We start from the raw sequence: 15,561 nt of genomic DNA on the forward strand, positions 1-15,561 counted from the left end.
ATCCAACTGGATGCATTCTGTGCAACTTGCTGTAGTTTCCGAATATATATCTGTACGTATAATAAATGACATTTTGCAATTGTTTGCTTTTTTATTTTATTTTACCAAGTCACTCTCTTATTTTGCTCTTGGGACGTATTTTTAAATAAACATTATATCTGAATAGCATTCAGACAGTCTCCTAATCTTAGATTAACTTGTGTTGATTAACTAGTAAGAATACTTTTAACAGTTGAGAGCAGTTTGGCCTCCAGATGAGCTTGCTCAGTTTAAAGCCTGCTGCTCATTCCTCTTAGTAGGCAGGTGTGGTTACAAGGTGTTTTTTTGAGAAACGTGGTACATCTGCAAACTGCCTATAATTATTAACGCTCTTGTTTAATACTTGTACTATTTGTTTTTTAGATGATGCCCAGAAGAAGCAGTATGAGGAGTGGCTCCAAGACACACAGCAGCTTCTCCAGATGCAGCAGAAGTTTCTGGAAGAACAAATCGGAGTGCACAGGAAGTCAAAAAAGGCACTCTCAGCCAAGCAGCGCACTGCCAAAAAAGCAGGACGAGAATTCCCTGAAGATGATGCAGAGCAACTCAAGCATGTTACTGAGCAGCAGAGTGTGGTCCAGAAACAACTCGAGCAGGTGACTTTCCAGCTAACTGCTTTACACCTACTGTATACTCTTATTCTCCTCATTCACTAAGACACAACTCGAGCAGGTGACTTTCCAGCTAACTGCTTTACACCTACTGTATACTCTTATTCTCCTCATTCACTAAGACACAACTCGAGCAGGTGACTTTCCAGCTAACTGCTTTACACCTACTGTATACTCTTATTCTCCTCATTCACTAAGACACAACTCGAGCAGGTGACTTTCCAGCTAACTGCTTTATACCTACTGTATACTCTTATTCTCCTCATTCACTAAGACACAACTCGAGCAGGTGACTTTCCAGCTAACTGCTTTATACCTACTGTATACTCTTATTCTCCTCATTCACTAAGACACAACTCGAGCAGGTGACTTTCCAGCTAACTGCTTTACACCTACTGTATACTCTTATTCTCCTCATTCACTAAGACACAACTCGAGCAGGTGACTTTCCAGCTAACTGCTTTACACCTACTGTATACTCTTATTCTCCTCATTCACTAAGACACAACTCGAGCAGGTGATGACGGGACTTTATTTTACCTGTTAATTTTTTTTCTTGAAGTTTACAGTATTAGGTCCTGTGTTATATGAAAAATACATCTATCCAAACACTGTATATTGTAGATAAGGTACTTCACAATAAATCAAAGTTCATGTACACTTTGAAATCATTATAATTCATTGCATTATTATGGAATTTTTTAGTCTTTATTTTTTTTTGTACCCTTAGATCCGGAAGCAGCAGAAAGAGCATGCTGAACTGATTGAAGAGTATCGGATTAAACAGCAGCAACAAGGCACAGGGTCGCCTGCACTTATCCAAGGGGTGCAGTCCCAAGCACCAATGGTACCCGGAGGTCCTCCACCAGTCATGACCCAGCAGAACTTCCCCATATTGCCTCAGCAGATGGAGCAACATCTGGGTCCTATTCCAGGGCAGCCCACCCCCCCTCGAATGCCCAGTGTACCAGGTTGGCACCCTGGGGCTCCCGCCCCAATGGCTGGGCTGAGGATGCAGTCTCAATTGCCCCCCCATATACCGGTGAATCCTGCCCCTCCTGAACAGGCTCCTCTGCCAGGGGAGAATGCACCCCAGGCAGTAGCAGCAGCAGAGGCATCCACTGCAGGGAATGGAGCCCATGTGAAATTTGATGACAATAACCCGTTCAGCGAGGGTTTCCAAGAGAGGGAGCGGAAAGAGCGTTTGAGAGAGCAGCAGGAGAGGCAAAGGATCCAGCTCATGCAGGAGGTAGAGAGGCAGAGAGCTCTACAGCAGAGACTGGAGTTGGAGCAGCAGCAGCAGCAACAGCAAGGCATTGTGGGCCCGGAGATGAGCAGAGCCTCGCTTTCCCAAATGCCGTACTTCAACTCGGAACTGCCTCATGACTTCATGCAGAGGCTGCAGCAGCAACAGCAGCAGCTGCCTACTCAACAGCAAATGGGTCCGTTGTTTCCCCAGCAGCAGAGCATGCAGCAAGGCTTTATAAGCCCTCCTGGCACCCCGTTCGCGCAGGGCAATGAGCGAAGACACATCATGGGTAATGGACCATTTGGCCCCCCTGACATGCCTGTTGGTGGGCCCAATTTCCAGCCTTCGAACCAGGGAATTCAAGGAGCTAACTTTGTCCAGGGGCAGCCCAGGCCTCCAGCCTTCATGCCCGCCATGTCCCATGGCACAGGCGAAGGACCTCCCTTTGGTATGGAACCGGTAACGCCCCTTCCTCCCAGTTACCCAGGCTCGGGCCAGTCTCTCATACAGCTGTACTCTAATATAATACCTGAGGAGAAAGGGAAAAAGAAAAGGAACAGGAAGAAGAAGAAGAAGGAGGACGATGCAGACTCTGTGAAGGCTCCCTCCACGCCTCATTCAGACCTCACCACCCCTCTGACTCCGAGCGTCTCGGACACGGCTTCCACGCCCACAAGGATTATGGCCTCTGATTCCTTGACCTACAATAAAGGTGAGCCGGAGACACCTGAGTTTTTAGCAGGATCCTCAACTCCCAGGTCTGGTGTAAGCCAGCCGCCCACTGAGCTGGAGCGGCAGCTGTCGGCAAGCAGCAGCAATGGCAACACCACACACCAGCAGGCTCTGGGCCGGCAGTCCAGTATCAGCTCAGAAACAGACCAACAGGAGGAACCAGCCAAGCTGCTGCATGAGATCAAGCTGGAACAGATGGAAGCCACAGAGTGCCGTGGCCCAAGGGAGTCGAAGGTGGAGGTGTCGGAGATTGTAAAGCTGGAAGGTAAGGAGGGGACTCCACCATACCCTGCTGACCACAGCCCTGCCCACGGTGCGAGTGGAACCGGGGGAAAACTGGAGTCGGGAAATGAGCTGCTGAAACACCTGCTGAAGAACAAAAACACACCCTCCCTGCTTCCCCAACAGCGGTCAGAGGAGGAGGAGGAGGAGGAGGAGGAGGGAGCAGCACAGAGCACATTGCTACAGAAGCAAAACTACACTGAAGGGGCTGTGGTAAGTAGAGGAGTCGGCTTCAGAAAATCTGACATTTTTGCTTTCCAAACTGTTACAATTTTGAATAAGAAGCTGTAATTCTACCATGTGTAGTCCTTTTGAAAACCTTACCCCAGTTAGCCGTTTTTATTTTCTTTGTGCAGTTTTAAGAGGAAAGCATTAAGAGGAAGTAGTACAATGCATCTTTACCCTTGTATATATGTCTGTGTCTGTCAGTGTGTGTGTGTCTGTGTGTGTGTCTGTGTTTGTGTGTGTGTGTGTGTGTGTGTGTGTGTGTGCATTTATTTAGTACAAAAGCTGCTTCCTGAAATGGCGATGGTTCATTTACAACAAGGCCCTGTACTCGAATTGGGGTTTTAATCTTGACATTTTCTATCATGCTGTAAGTTTCAGACTAGCAAAGGTTACTTACTCAGTGCTGTTTTATTTAGGTAAGATGAAGAGAAATTACATTTATTTTTATTTTTTGGCTGAAGAAAAAAAACATTTCTGATACAGTTCAAAAGAAATACGTTTAAAAAAAACAAAAAAAAAAACAACTTACTTGCGACAAAGATGATACAATAAACCTTGTAGTACTAAGGTGCAGGGAAAGCATGGATGAGCAAATGTTAGGGTTAAGCTGCAATCTTTTATTTCTTTCTTCTGAGATATTGGGCATGCCTTCTTTTTTTTAAGATTTCTTTTTCGCGCACCGTTTTGTGACACCGTACTCATGCATGCAAGATTAATCGATCGGTTAGTTCTGTAATCGATCACAGGTGTGATTTAATCATCAATCGATGGAAACCCCTACTTCAGTCCTGCATCCACATTGAGGCCAGGTCATCCTGAGGTCAAGCCTAGAAATGAGTTGATACTAACTCTTCTCCCTCCACCCCTGTAACAGCCGACTGCGGACAACAAAATGCAAGGAAACCTCAACCAGGAAGTGCCTCGACTGCCGCACGCAGACCGGGAGCAGGACAAGAAGAAACAGCGGTACAAGCGAGCGCCCAAGAGCGGGGAGAAGCCAGCGCCTCGCCCCAAAAAGAGAAAGAAGGATGAGGACAACAGACATGTGCCTTACCCCAACACCGACTCCTTGATGAGTCAGCTTAAACAGGTGTGTGTTCAGCACCCACTCCCTGCTGGGTACACAGGAGTTCTGAAATGTTTATTAGTGGTGCCATGCTTTGATTTACCATGCACTTCACCATGCGCACAGAAGAAGGCTTATCCTTTAAAATAAATAAAGAAGTCAGGTAAGCGCACTTTATTTATTAGGTGTTCAATTTTATAACGAAACTCGTATACCACTTTAACAGGCAGTTGTTTTGGTTGATGGGGGAAAAAATAGAATTTAATTAACATAGTTTAGCTTTGGATTCTTTTATTTTTATTAAAAATACATCTGGCAATGAAAGTGCTTTTCAAAATAACTAGAATGATTTTATTTTTAAGTATTGGATTATGACCTTGATTTTATTTTTTTTATTTTTTAATCAATCAATCTTTATTTCTTGTATAGCGCCTTTTGAGAATTAGTATGGTAAGATGATAAAATAACCCATTAAAATACATAAACTAAAATAATAAAGTATTTTTAATCTTACTTTAAAAAGCTGTGACAATGTATATTTTAAAAAAAAATAGTATAAAACAGGATGACACTTTATAGAAATGTGTTTTTAATCTTACTTTAAAAGCAGCGCGAGACAGTGCCTCCCTTTACAGATCGTGGCAGATCATTCCACATCTCGGTGGCTCTTGAGCTGAGTACTCTGCCACCAGCCTTCTCTCTCTGTATCTGTGGAATACTGAGCAAGCCTTCATCCTGTGATCAGAGAGCGACTAGAGGCATAAGGGCTCAGCAAATCTTAGATAGAGGAGAGCAAGGCCATTTAAAGCTTTATAAGTTGAAGCAGGACCTTTTAAAATCAATCCTAAACTGTAAAGGAAGCAATGCTGCGAACGCAGGTGTTCAGACTTTTTTCTTCTAGTTAAAACTCTGGCAGCAGCATTTTGCACAAGCTGCAACCAAGACATAACTTGAAATACCAAATAAAAGGTCTTTAAATAGTCAATCCTAGATGTTCTAATAATGTAATTATCGTTGTTTTCTTTTTATCCTAGCAACTTTCTCTCCTGCCTCTAATGGAGCCTCTGGTTGGAGTGAACTTTGCTCACTTCCCTCCCTATGGCAGCGGGCGCAATGGGGAGAACCGGCTCACAGGCACCTTCGGGAGTGCCTCGCTGGATGGGGTCTCAGACTACTACTCCCAGCTCATTTACAAGGTACTGCATCCAGGATTCCTAACCATCAATCGTGCGGAATTTCAAACACTAAAAAACAAAACTTGTATGTGTGTTAATTGACATTAGTGAAGGAAATGGTTTACTGTTATATTAATTTACAAGGTAAATGTTCTTCTTTGACAGAACATGCCATGTTATGCTGTTGTGACGCTTGGGTACCAGTGTATGTGAGAGTGAAACATGTTTCCAATCTGTGTTCACCTGTAAAAAGGATTAGACTGTGGTAGGCATGCTGATAAGAGATTTGGCTTTTAAGTAAGGAAGCCAAAAACAAGTACCTCTCGCTAGAGCCCTGCAGCGGGATCGTCCCGTGGGAGCCGCGGATATGATCGCTGGAGTGGGGAAAATGTGTGCGTTGTTGCGGACAGGACTGGGTGGGCAAACGTTTCAGATTGCAGTAATTTGCTGGAACAGACTAAATCTCTCATCTGTTTACCAAGAGTAGGCTAATCAGGAAATTCTTAATTCTTTTGTTTGAGCTTCTCATTTGTATAAGTGTTTAGCTCCCGCACTCCAAATCCGGGTCAAGTCAGGTCAGAGAATCACAGGTCACGTTGTCGTTCTGTGATGTCACATACGCAGACTGTCACTGCTGTATCAGTTTGCTGTTAGTGTTTTTGAAAAGTGACTGATCTAAAACCTGAGGACATAAGTTTTAATTAAAAAAATGAAAACAGAGTTGAGAAGAAGAAACATAGCAAGTCATACTTTTGGGATACATTTTCAGTTGCAGTCGATGGTTCAGAGAACATCTGGAATTTGTAAGTTGTGACAGGTGTTCAAAAGGTTTGCGTTACAGTGGACTGGTACCTCATGAATATGCCGTTTTGTGTGTGTGTGTGGTTTCCAGTGGACAAACCAACTAAAATCTCCTGCAGTCCCTGCTAATGTCAAACAAGAATTGATCAACAAGTGTGTAAGTGTTGCTTGTGCTGATAGTCAATCATACAATTTTGTAGCTGGCAAAGGTTTCCTTCAGTTGGCTCAGCATTTAGTAGACACAGCAGCGAAATATGGAAAATTCAATGTGAGTGGCGTGTTGCCCCGTCCAACCACAGTTTCAATGTGAGCGGCGTGTTGCCCCGTCCAACCACAGTTTCAATGTGAGCGGCGTGTTGCCCCGTCCAACCACGGTTTCAATGTGAGCGGCGTGTTGCCCCGTCCAACCACAGTTTCAAGGCATTTGCAAGACAGCGCTACCAATCTGCTCGTAACCATGGTGAAGGAAGTGAAGCCAATATTGTTGCTCATTCTAATCCACCACTATCCATTACATAAATGACAACTTCAAACTTTTTAAGCTGGTTCTCCCAAAACTGCCGATTTTAATATCCGTGCTCTACTCTTCAACAGCTTTGCTTATTTGAAATGGTGCTACATTACTGATGAACAGAGTTCTCTTTGTTACTGATCGAGGAGCGAATATCATAGCAGCCCTGCATGGCTGTACCAGGCTTAATTGCAATGCCCATATCCTGAATCCTCTGGTCCATTTCCAGCGCCTTTGACCCACGAGTGTTAAACACGACAACCCAGCTCACAGAACTCATTGCAGATGCCAAGAAATTGGTCCCATATTAAACATTGTGGTCTGCAGAAGAGTTTGAACAGTCATTGAAGCAAGCTGTTGAGACGAGGTGGAACTAACCTTGATATGCTGGATTCCGTTTTGCAGCAGGATGAAGATATTGCAACGCTGTTCATTGAAATGAACCAGTTTGAGAAGATGGAAGACATTAATGCAGACACCCTCAAGACCGTGGTTGCTTTCCCGAAACCTTTAAAGCAGGAGTGCCCAATCCTGGTCCTGGAGGGCCGATGCCCTCCTGGTTTTTGTTCAGACTGTTCACATAATTGATTAATTGGACCAATTAAGCTTCTAACAAGGGCTTGATTTGGTCCAATTAAGTAATTTAGGGCACAGTTGCAACAAAAGCCAGGAGGGCGTCGGCCCTCCTGGACCAGGATTGGGCACCCCTGCTTTAAAGGATGCAACAAACGACCTGGAATCGGACAGTTCCACATGTCACAAGTCACCCAGTAGTCCGATGGGGCTTCCTTGGTCTGTAAGACTGATGGAACATTGCACTGCGGCTGAATTGGAACCACTGCCATCTGAACTTGCATCTGTTTGCGCATCCTGCTTAGAAGAATTGATTTCAACGAGTGCCACTGCAAAAATGCTTCTTCACATGGTGTACATATTTGCAGCTTTGTTGCTTGAGGTGTCCAATGAATCCAGTAGATGTTTATTACAAAGGCAGAGGAAGTGGCACCTTTTCCAGCTACCCTCGTGAGTGTATCTAATATTCAGACTTGTGTAATTGAGTCCTTCTGGATGCAATTGTAAGCGTGTCATTTCCTCCTGCATTCTTGACTCGCTGCCAATGAGAATGCATTCGATTTTGTATCCCACATGGCCATTTGGCACTATTAATCCTGTTCGGGGCACTGGATGAGATATGCAAAGTTGTCATTTAAAGTGATGAGACCATGAATTATTGAAATAAATCCCCCCCCCAAGACGCTGCCCATAGTAAGCAAACACTTAATAATTATTGCTAGAATTAATTGTGAATTGTTTGTTTGTTTGTTTGTTTGTTTTTTAAAGTGAATGTTGCCCTGTATTTCTCATGTGTAACCATTTTTTGTTTGTGTTTTGTTTTGTTTTTTTACACGCATTTTGCAGCAGAACAACTTGAGTAACCCTCCAACCCCGCCAGCCTCTCTCCCACCTACTCCGCCTCCAGTAGCTCGTCAGAAAATGGTTAATGGTTTTGCTACCGCTGAAGAACTTGCAAGCAAAGCTGGTGTGATGAGAGGACCTGATGGTAGTTGCATTTCATTTTGTACTTTTAAGACTATAGGTCTCAAGGATTTGTGAGGATGCTTATAGTTATTTCAGTGATTTGTATTAAAGGGGAAGGGAAACAACGGGAGTTTGTGCGTTAAATGTATTCATAAAGTGCTAAAGATAACATTTCCCACGACACCGCTAAAGCCACCTCTTGTCCACCTTTGAATCTTTATTGTCCCTCTGTATGCAGAAGCCTAAATATGCTTGCATACTCATTCTTCCAAGTTACTGCAAGTGCTGTTCAAAGGTCTGATAAAAAAATCAGCTTTGTACACAAACACCTTTTCATGATCCAGCTAAAAATGAGCCGGGAACCAATCCTGTTTACAGTACAACCGGCGTCCAGGTCACTGATGCCAAGTGCATTTACTTTACTACTAAGTACTATGGACATTTAGAAACTGGACAACTCATGTAAAAGATACGTATAAATTGTATATAAATGACTTTGTTATAATGATCTTGTACAAAATCATCATCAGTAAGTCACAATTACAAAGCTCTGAATCTCATGTTAAAATGTGACATTTTCCAAAGAAGTTGCATGAGAGAAATCACTTCACATACTTCTCCCGCTGCCTTCTCCAACCAGTGATGTCACAGGAGCGATTTCCAGCAATGGCGGATTACAGTTTGATAGACCGCAGAATTGAAACCGCTCGTTTGACATATAGCGATCAAAAACAAACCCAAGGTTACATTGCTTTCCCATCTATCTTATCATTTACAAACAAACCGAAAAGTGTTTCCTATCCCCTTTAAGGGTTTATGGTTGTACTCGTTTGCTATAAAAACAGTCTCTAATTACTCTGCCCTTAGTCACCAAAGGCCTTGGACCCAGACAATTCCAGATGCCATTCAGACCAGAGGAAGACTTGCTGGCCAGAGCAATGGCACACGGCCCTAAAACAGTAGACGTGCCTGCCTCCCTGCCCACACCCCCTCACAACAACCAGGAGGAGCTCAGGTGGGGTGCATTGTGGGCCTTTCCACATACGGCTTGTTTCTAAACTACCCAAACTGAGTTCACTTGGAAATGAACTGTGGAGGAAAATAACTTGTTTTCATAAATGCAGCTCTCTTCAAAAGGAATCGGTTCTGTTTGCTGGTTCACTTCAACATGTTTTTGAACTGACTGTACTTTCACATTGCACTGAAACAAATGGACTGAGACCACCTCTTGAGTAGGACTCAGTTTGGTTCTATTAAAACAAACTCTGAAATGGACAGAAGTTGTTTTGGAGCATTCACATCAGCTTCTAAAATGAACCGAACCGCACTTGGGTTGAAAAAAATCAGCCCAAACCAACCAAGTGTGAATGAACTGTGTTGCGTTGTACCTAACTTCCAACTTGAGATCTTTTTACAAAATACATTTGATGTCCCTGTTTTTCTTTTTTACATCTTTTAATTTCAGTGTTTAAACAGAAGCTATTCTTTCATTTTGAATTTAACGTGTACTCTTGAAGCGCTTTGACCCTGTGTTTGTGCTTGTCTCCAGAGGGCAGGATCACTGTGATGAGCGGGACTCCCCAGACAGCTTCGTCCCCTCCTCCTCCCCGGAGAGTGTGCTGGGAATGGAGGTGCGCCGCTATCCTGACCTGTCTCTCGTGAAGCAGGAACCCCCGGACCCCGCCCCCTCCCCAGTCATCCCCATCCTGCCAAGCTGCAGTGGGAAAGGTGAAGGAGAGGAACGAGCTGTAGCGATAGCACTAGTGCTGCTTGAACTGCAGTCTTGGTGTTAGCACTTAAACAAGAACGCAAAGATTATTGGAAAGAGATCAATAATAACAATTCACAAATTCATTAATTCATGCAATTCATCTGTGTTTGTTTATATGTTTGTTAATAAAAGTATTAACCCTTTGCGGTCCATTTATTAATCGCGCGTCAGGCACGCCAGGAATAATTAATTTTCACACGCGCAGTTAATTTTATACGCGCTGTTTAAAAGTATTTTTTTTCACAGTCAAACGGGTTTAAATGGCCCTGCATATCAACAAAGCACACACTAGGCATCTCCAGCCCCTCCCCAGCCTTTTGTTTGCTATAGCGTTCAGCTGTGTAAGAAATAAATAATAATAATAATAATAGTCGTACATACCGATCGATCATCTCCAGATCACTCGTTTTATCACCAAACTCCTCAATAATGCGATCAAAGTCATTATTTTATTACTATAACATCTGAAAAAAGCTCTGCAAATATCCATGATAGTCTCAGTGCGCTGACGCACTTAGCCAGCTTGTTTATTATGGACGCCCATTATCTGATACCTGATACCATGTATGACTATTCATGAAATACGCCTTTTTTTTTTTTTTTTTTTTTTTTTTCCGACTTGTCTCGGCTCCTGTCGCTACCACTCGGCAATTGAATGGTTTTCTCGGCTTTTTCCGGAGAAAAAACGACTAAACACCCGTTTATTGCGTTGCTATAATGATGTCGGACCCAGTCCGACAAAGGACCTGTGAGGAATAATTGCAATGTCGGACCCAGTCCGACAATGGACCGCAAAGGGTTAAGTATTGATAGCAGCATCATTGTTTTATATGGTGATGCTCAGATGACCTTTTGTTTTTTTTCCAGGATCTGAATTCAGGCGCTGCGATGTGAAAATGGAGCCTTCTGGTGTGTTTTTTGGGTCTGAGTTTGGGCAGCCTGCAAACTGTTCACAAGCTGGTCTTGTATCCATAGCGATTACACTGAACCCAGCCGCTGCAGGGGTAAGACACACCAGATTCCACAATTCACTTGTTTCCCCTCCCTTAATTTACTAGTGTGTAAATGTGAATCTCCAAATGAAAGATGATAGCTGAACATTTATCAAACACCTTTTTTTTTTTTTGCAGCAGCAGCAGCAGCATATTACCCATTTAAGTGCCATTGTCCTCATTTGAGGACAGGCTACACTGTCATTTTGTGGAGCATTTTTAACTTGCATCTACCAGTTTTTAAATGTTCTCTAACTATATTGTTATGATAACTTATTCCTAATTTTAACTGCAAAAGATGTCTAAATGTAACTGTTATTTCTGCAAATACAGCCCTTCAGATGCTTTTATGACGCCTCAATACAAAATAAGAAACTGTAGCCTAAAAATGATACATTTCTTGGTGTTTTCCTCCCTACAGTAGTGATAAAGCTTCATTTGGGGTGAAATTGCACTGGTCTCATTACAGCCATATCTAACTTGACTGTCCTGACAAACGAGTTAATTTAAATTCTGTGAAGAAATATTGATTTTACAATGTGTCAAGTTGCATAACTACAGCTTGTGGTGTTTTTCTTTTACATTTTTTTATGAATGTGGTACTTAATGGGTTACTGTGGTAGTTTTTAAAACCAAATCTTTGTTTCTGGTAGAACATCAACGGTGTTGTAGCAGCTGTGGCCGATCTCCTGCGTGTGAAACTCCCCAACAGCTATGAGGCTAGCGCTGCTCCGGACAGGCTGCCCGCGGCCCTGCTCAACAGCATGAAGATGCAGCACCACCACCGGTTTGAGCACAGGCCTCCGCCGCTCTTCTCTGGGGCAGGCTCTGGACAGCCAGCGATCATGAGGTTCATGAGGCCTTCTGGACCTTCCGGAATGTTCCAGCCTCAGGTTCGCTTTGCGCCGATCAACAGTGGTGAGCAGGGTTTTACTGTTAACATTAAAAGCATGTAGTTAGGATGTTTAGGGTTAATCATACCAAACAGAAAGAAAGAGGGAGTAGGAATGGATCAACAGAACCAGAGTTTCAATTACAAATAGCGAGTGGATGTCCATTCATCATGATACTGAGAAACGGTCCCAGTAAAAATGCCATGGTATTTAAGTAATGCCAAGAATGTGAAATGTGTGGCTCCCGATTGGCGCATCCAGTAAAGGCACTCCACCCGGATGCGCCCTATAGCTTGGAGATCGCCAGTTCGAATCCAGGCTATGCCACTGCTGACCATGGACGGGAGTTCCCAGGGGGCGGCACACAATTGGCCAGGCGGGGAGGGTTTAGGTCAGCTGGGGAATCTTTGGCTCACCACACACCAGCGACCCCTGTGGCTGGCCAGGCGCCTGCAGGCCTGCCTGTGTGCAGTTCAGAACTGTGTGGTCCTCTGACGCTGTTCTGTAATGACTTCAATGTAATTGGCCTTTGCACTCCTGCCCGCTAGAGAGGAAAAGCCTCTGGTTATACAGGAGTGTGAAAATGTATTAGAACACCACAAGTGCATGAAAACCTCATGGTGTGAGAATTTCAATTTTCAGTCAGTAATCTGTGATGTAGAATAGGCACTCGTGTGAAAATGTTAGACCAATTTGTACTTTTAATTAGGCATCTGCAACAACTTCTAAAAAGCCTTGTGCATTTTACAATTTGTGGCCTTTTATCTTGATTTTTTTAATTATTTAATTGCATATGTGGCCTATTATAGTCATCAATTAAATTAGACAATCGCTAGTTTGCCTATTTTTACAAGATTTTCGATGACAGTGGTTTGATTTCATATGCACTAGCAATCAAAGCTACAGCAACAATGGGGTGTTGTAATAAATGTGCACACTACTGTAGTTTGCATCCCCATGCTACAGATACCCTTACTGGTATAGGCTGGGCCACTCCTTCAGGGTCATGTGATGAGGATCAGTCCTGCTCACTCTGCAAATAGGTTACAGCGGTGAAGTGACATTCAAAACAGGACAGAACATAAAAAATAACCTGTTGTGAAGTTTACTTGCTTAAATGTGGGATTGTTCTTCTCCTTTAGGTTCCGTTGTTTGTAAAAGAGATGTGCAGTTTGTGAAAGGAAACCCTGGACCAAAACCACAGTGGTGTTGTCACTGCAAGGTTGTCGTTCTTGGAAATGGAGTTTGTAAATCTGCCAAAGATCTGCCTTTCAATAAACAGGTACAGTCTGCAAGAACAGAAAAGGTGCAACGAATACAGAGAACACTGTGCTCAAGCATAGCTGTAAAGTTTTCAACCCAGGACACTGGAACAAGGAATTGATAAAGTGGGGTACATTGGACCTTGTGTAGAAGAGATGTGTATTCTGAGTCTGGAGCAACATTGAAACTCATGCTAATAAATTGATAGTATTTAGATATTGTTAGGAAAAGAGTGTAAGGAGAGTTCACACACGCACAGTTAGGCAAGATATAAGACAGGCACTCATTCAAGCTAGTGAGAAAAGCTACCTGACAGACCATTGCCATACCTGAGTTTTCTCCCATAACATAGGGAGGTAATTAATCATTATCTGATTTCTGTTTATAACTCGGTGCTACACTGTTGTGCCTAACGATAATGTTTGAGTTATATGGGTGTTGGAATCAATAAATGGAAACTTACTAACATAGCAATTAGTGTTATTTGCAGACATCAGATTAGTTTCATTGCATGCACACAATGAATGTATAGGAGCGTGATGTGCTTGTTCACGTTCCCGACAGCTCAATTCTGTATTTACATATGTGGTAGGTGATGTCTGTTACAACATCATCTTACCCTTCAGAGCCCCCAGTAGACCCTGATACATGTTCGTTTATGTTAAGCACCAGCTGTTGAATGCAGGATATTTGGGCTTTACGTTTCCATAGCTCAGTCATATTGTACTTTCACTGGGAATATAAAGTGTGTGCTCTGTGCCTATATATTTTGATTTCTTATAGTGTTTATTTTCTCGCTGGTTGAATCCCTGTGCATTTTTGAATACAAAGATTCCTAGTGCCCAGAGGCACAGAATATTGTCTCTCTTATATACATGCAATTCCTTTGGCACTGGGAATATAAATAGAAAAATAATTAAATGAGAACAAAAAAAAAAAAAAACTTGAAATTGAAATTCCTTAACTCTTTGCAGCCCTGTTTTAAAGGGTGTGTGTATTTCTTTGAGTTAACAAATGGTTACATTATTTTGGGTTTGCAGGTTTGCTTTATTTAAATCTGTGATACCTGTGATGTTCCTATGATATATATGATATATATATATCATGCATATATATGATATATATGTACATTTAATAACTCCTTTTGGCATCAACAAAGTGCAAGCAGCAGTCTTTTGATCTTTGATTGCCACTGTGTCACATGGTCTCTTTGAATGATCATGTCTTGTGCTATGAAGGCAGATGAGAGCATGTGTCCTTAGACAGTTGCTGTTAATCCTTCACTTGTTTCCCAGGACTTGCACAAGGGCCCAGGGAGATCAGAGGGGAACATGGTCTTCTGCAGCCACAACTGCTTTGTTCTGTATTCCACAGGCATGCAGGCCAAAGCCACAGAGACGCAGGTATGAATAGGCAGTGGTGTTGGAACACCCAGCTGAGAACACTCTTGTGTGGGGTTAAGAGTAGAGTTGTCCCTTTACTATTTATCTTTTACATTCATTTGCATGAAGTCCTTCATTTAACTTTCCATTTGGCAAAACCCTATGGAAATCTGCAGGACAGTAGCACACTTTCTTTCATAACAAGTGACCCATTCTTAGCCTTGTAACAGCTTGGATGATCTCCCACATTGGATCTCTGTATTTTATTTGCTTATGTTTGGGTTGCTAAGCGTTTACAGCAGCTCGCGATTCCTACATGACCGATCAGCAGCTTGCGATTCCTACATGACCTGATGAGCAGCTCGCGATTCCTACATGACCTGATGAGCAGCTCGTGATTCCTACATGACCTGATGAGCAGCTCGCGATTCCTACATGACCTGATGAGCAGCTCGCGATTCCTACATGACCTGATGAGCAGCTCGCGATTCCTACATGACCTGATGAGCAGCTCGCGATTCCTACATGACCTGATGAGCAGCTCGCGATTCCTACATGACCTGATGAGCAGCTCGCGATTCCTACATGACCTGATGAGCAGCTCGTGATTCCTACATGACCGATCAGCAGCTTGCGATTCCTACATGACCTGATGAGCAGCTCGCGATTCCTACATGACCTGATGAGCAGCTCGTGATTCCTACATGACCTGATGAGCAGCTCGCGATTCCTACATGACCTGATGAGCAGCTCGCGATTCCTACATGACCTGATGAGCAGCTCGCGATTCCTACATGACCTGATGAGCAGCTCGCGATTCCTACATGACCTGATGAGCAGCTCGCGATTCCTACATGACCTGATGAGCAGCTCGCGATTCCTACATGACCTGATGAGCAGCTCGCGATTCCTACATGACCTGATGAGCAGCTCGCGATTCCTACATGACCGATCAGCAGCTTGCGATTCCTACATGACCTGATGAGCAGCTCGCGATTCCTACATGACCTGATGAGCAGCTCGCGAT

At 43.4% G+C, this 15,561-nt stretch overlaps 1 protein-coding gene across 17 annotated transcripts in view; it reads left to right on the top strand.

Annotated features, from left to right (window-relative positions):
• The window catches only part of kmt2ca (lysine (K)-specific methyltransferase 2Ca), a 146,393-nt gene that overhangs the window by 118,757 nt on the left and 12,075 nt on the right, over positions 1 to 15,561 (top strand). For 16 of the 17 annotated variants that reach the window (XM_059023333.1, XM_059023330.1, XM_059023334.1 and 13 more), the window contains 11 exons: positions 403 to 635; positions 1,381 to 3,126; positions 4,016 to 4,231; positions 5,242 to 5,403; positions 8,114 to 8,255; positions 9,101 to 9,248; positions 9,783 to 9,961; positions 10,872 to 11,008; positions 11,650 to 11,914; positions 13,032 to 13,171; positions 14,448 to 14,555. In XM_059023333.1, coding sequence (XP_058879316.1) covers positions 403 to 635; positions 1,381 to 3,126; positions 4,016 to 4,231; positions 5,242 to 5,403; positions 8,114 to 8,255; positions 9,101 to 9,248; positions 9,783 to 9,961; positions 10,872 to 11,008; positions 11,650 to 11,914; positions 13,032 to 13,171; positions 14,448 to 14,555 — 3,476 coding nt within the window. The remainder of the gene's footprint in view (positions 1 to 402; positions 636 to 1,380; positions 3,127 to 4,015; positions 4,232 to 5,241; positions 5,404 to 8,113; positions 8,256 to 9,100; positions 9,249 to 9,782; positions 9,962 to 10,871; positions 11,009 to 11,649; positions 11,915 to 13,031; positions 13,172 to 14,447; positions 14,556 to 15,561) is intronic. The other variant, XM_059023332.1, reaches the window with a different exon arrangement.

This window comes from Acipenser ruthenus, chromosome 4 (genome assembly GCF_902713425.1).
Source record: "Acipenser ruthenus chromosome 4, fAciRut3.2 maternal haplotype, whole genome shotgun sequence".
Lineage (NCBI taxonomy): Eukaryota > Metazoa > Chordata > Actinopteri > Acipenseriformes > Acipenseridae > Acipenser > Acipenser ruthenus.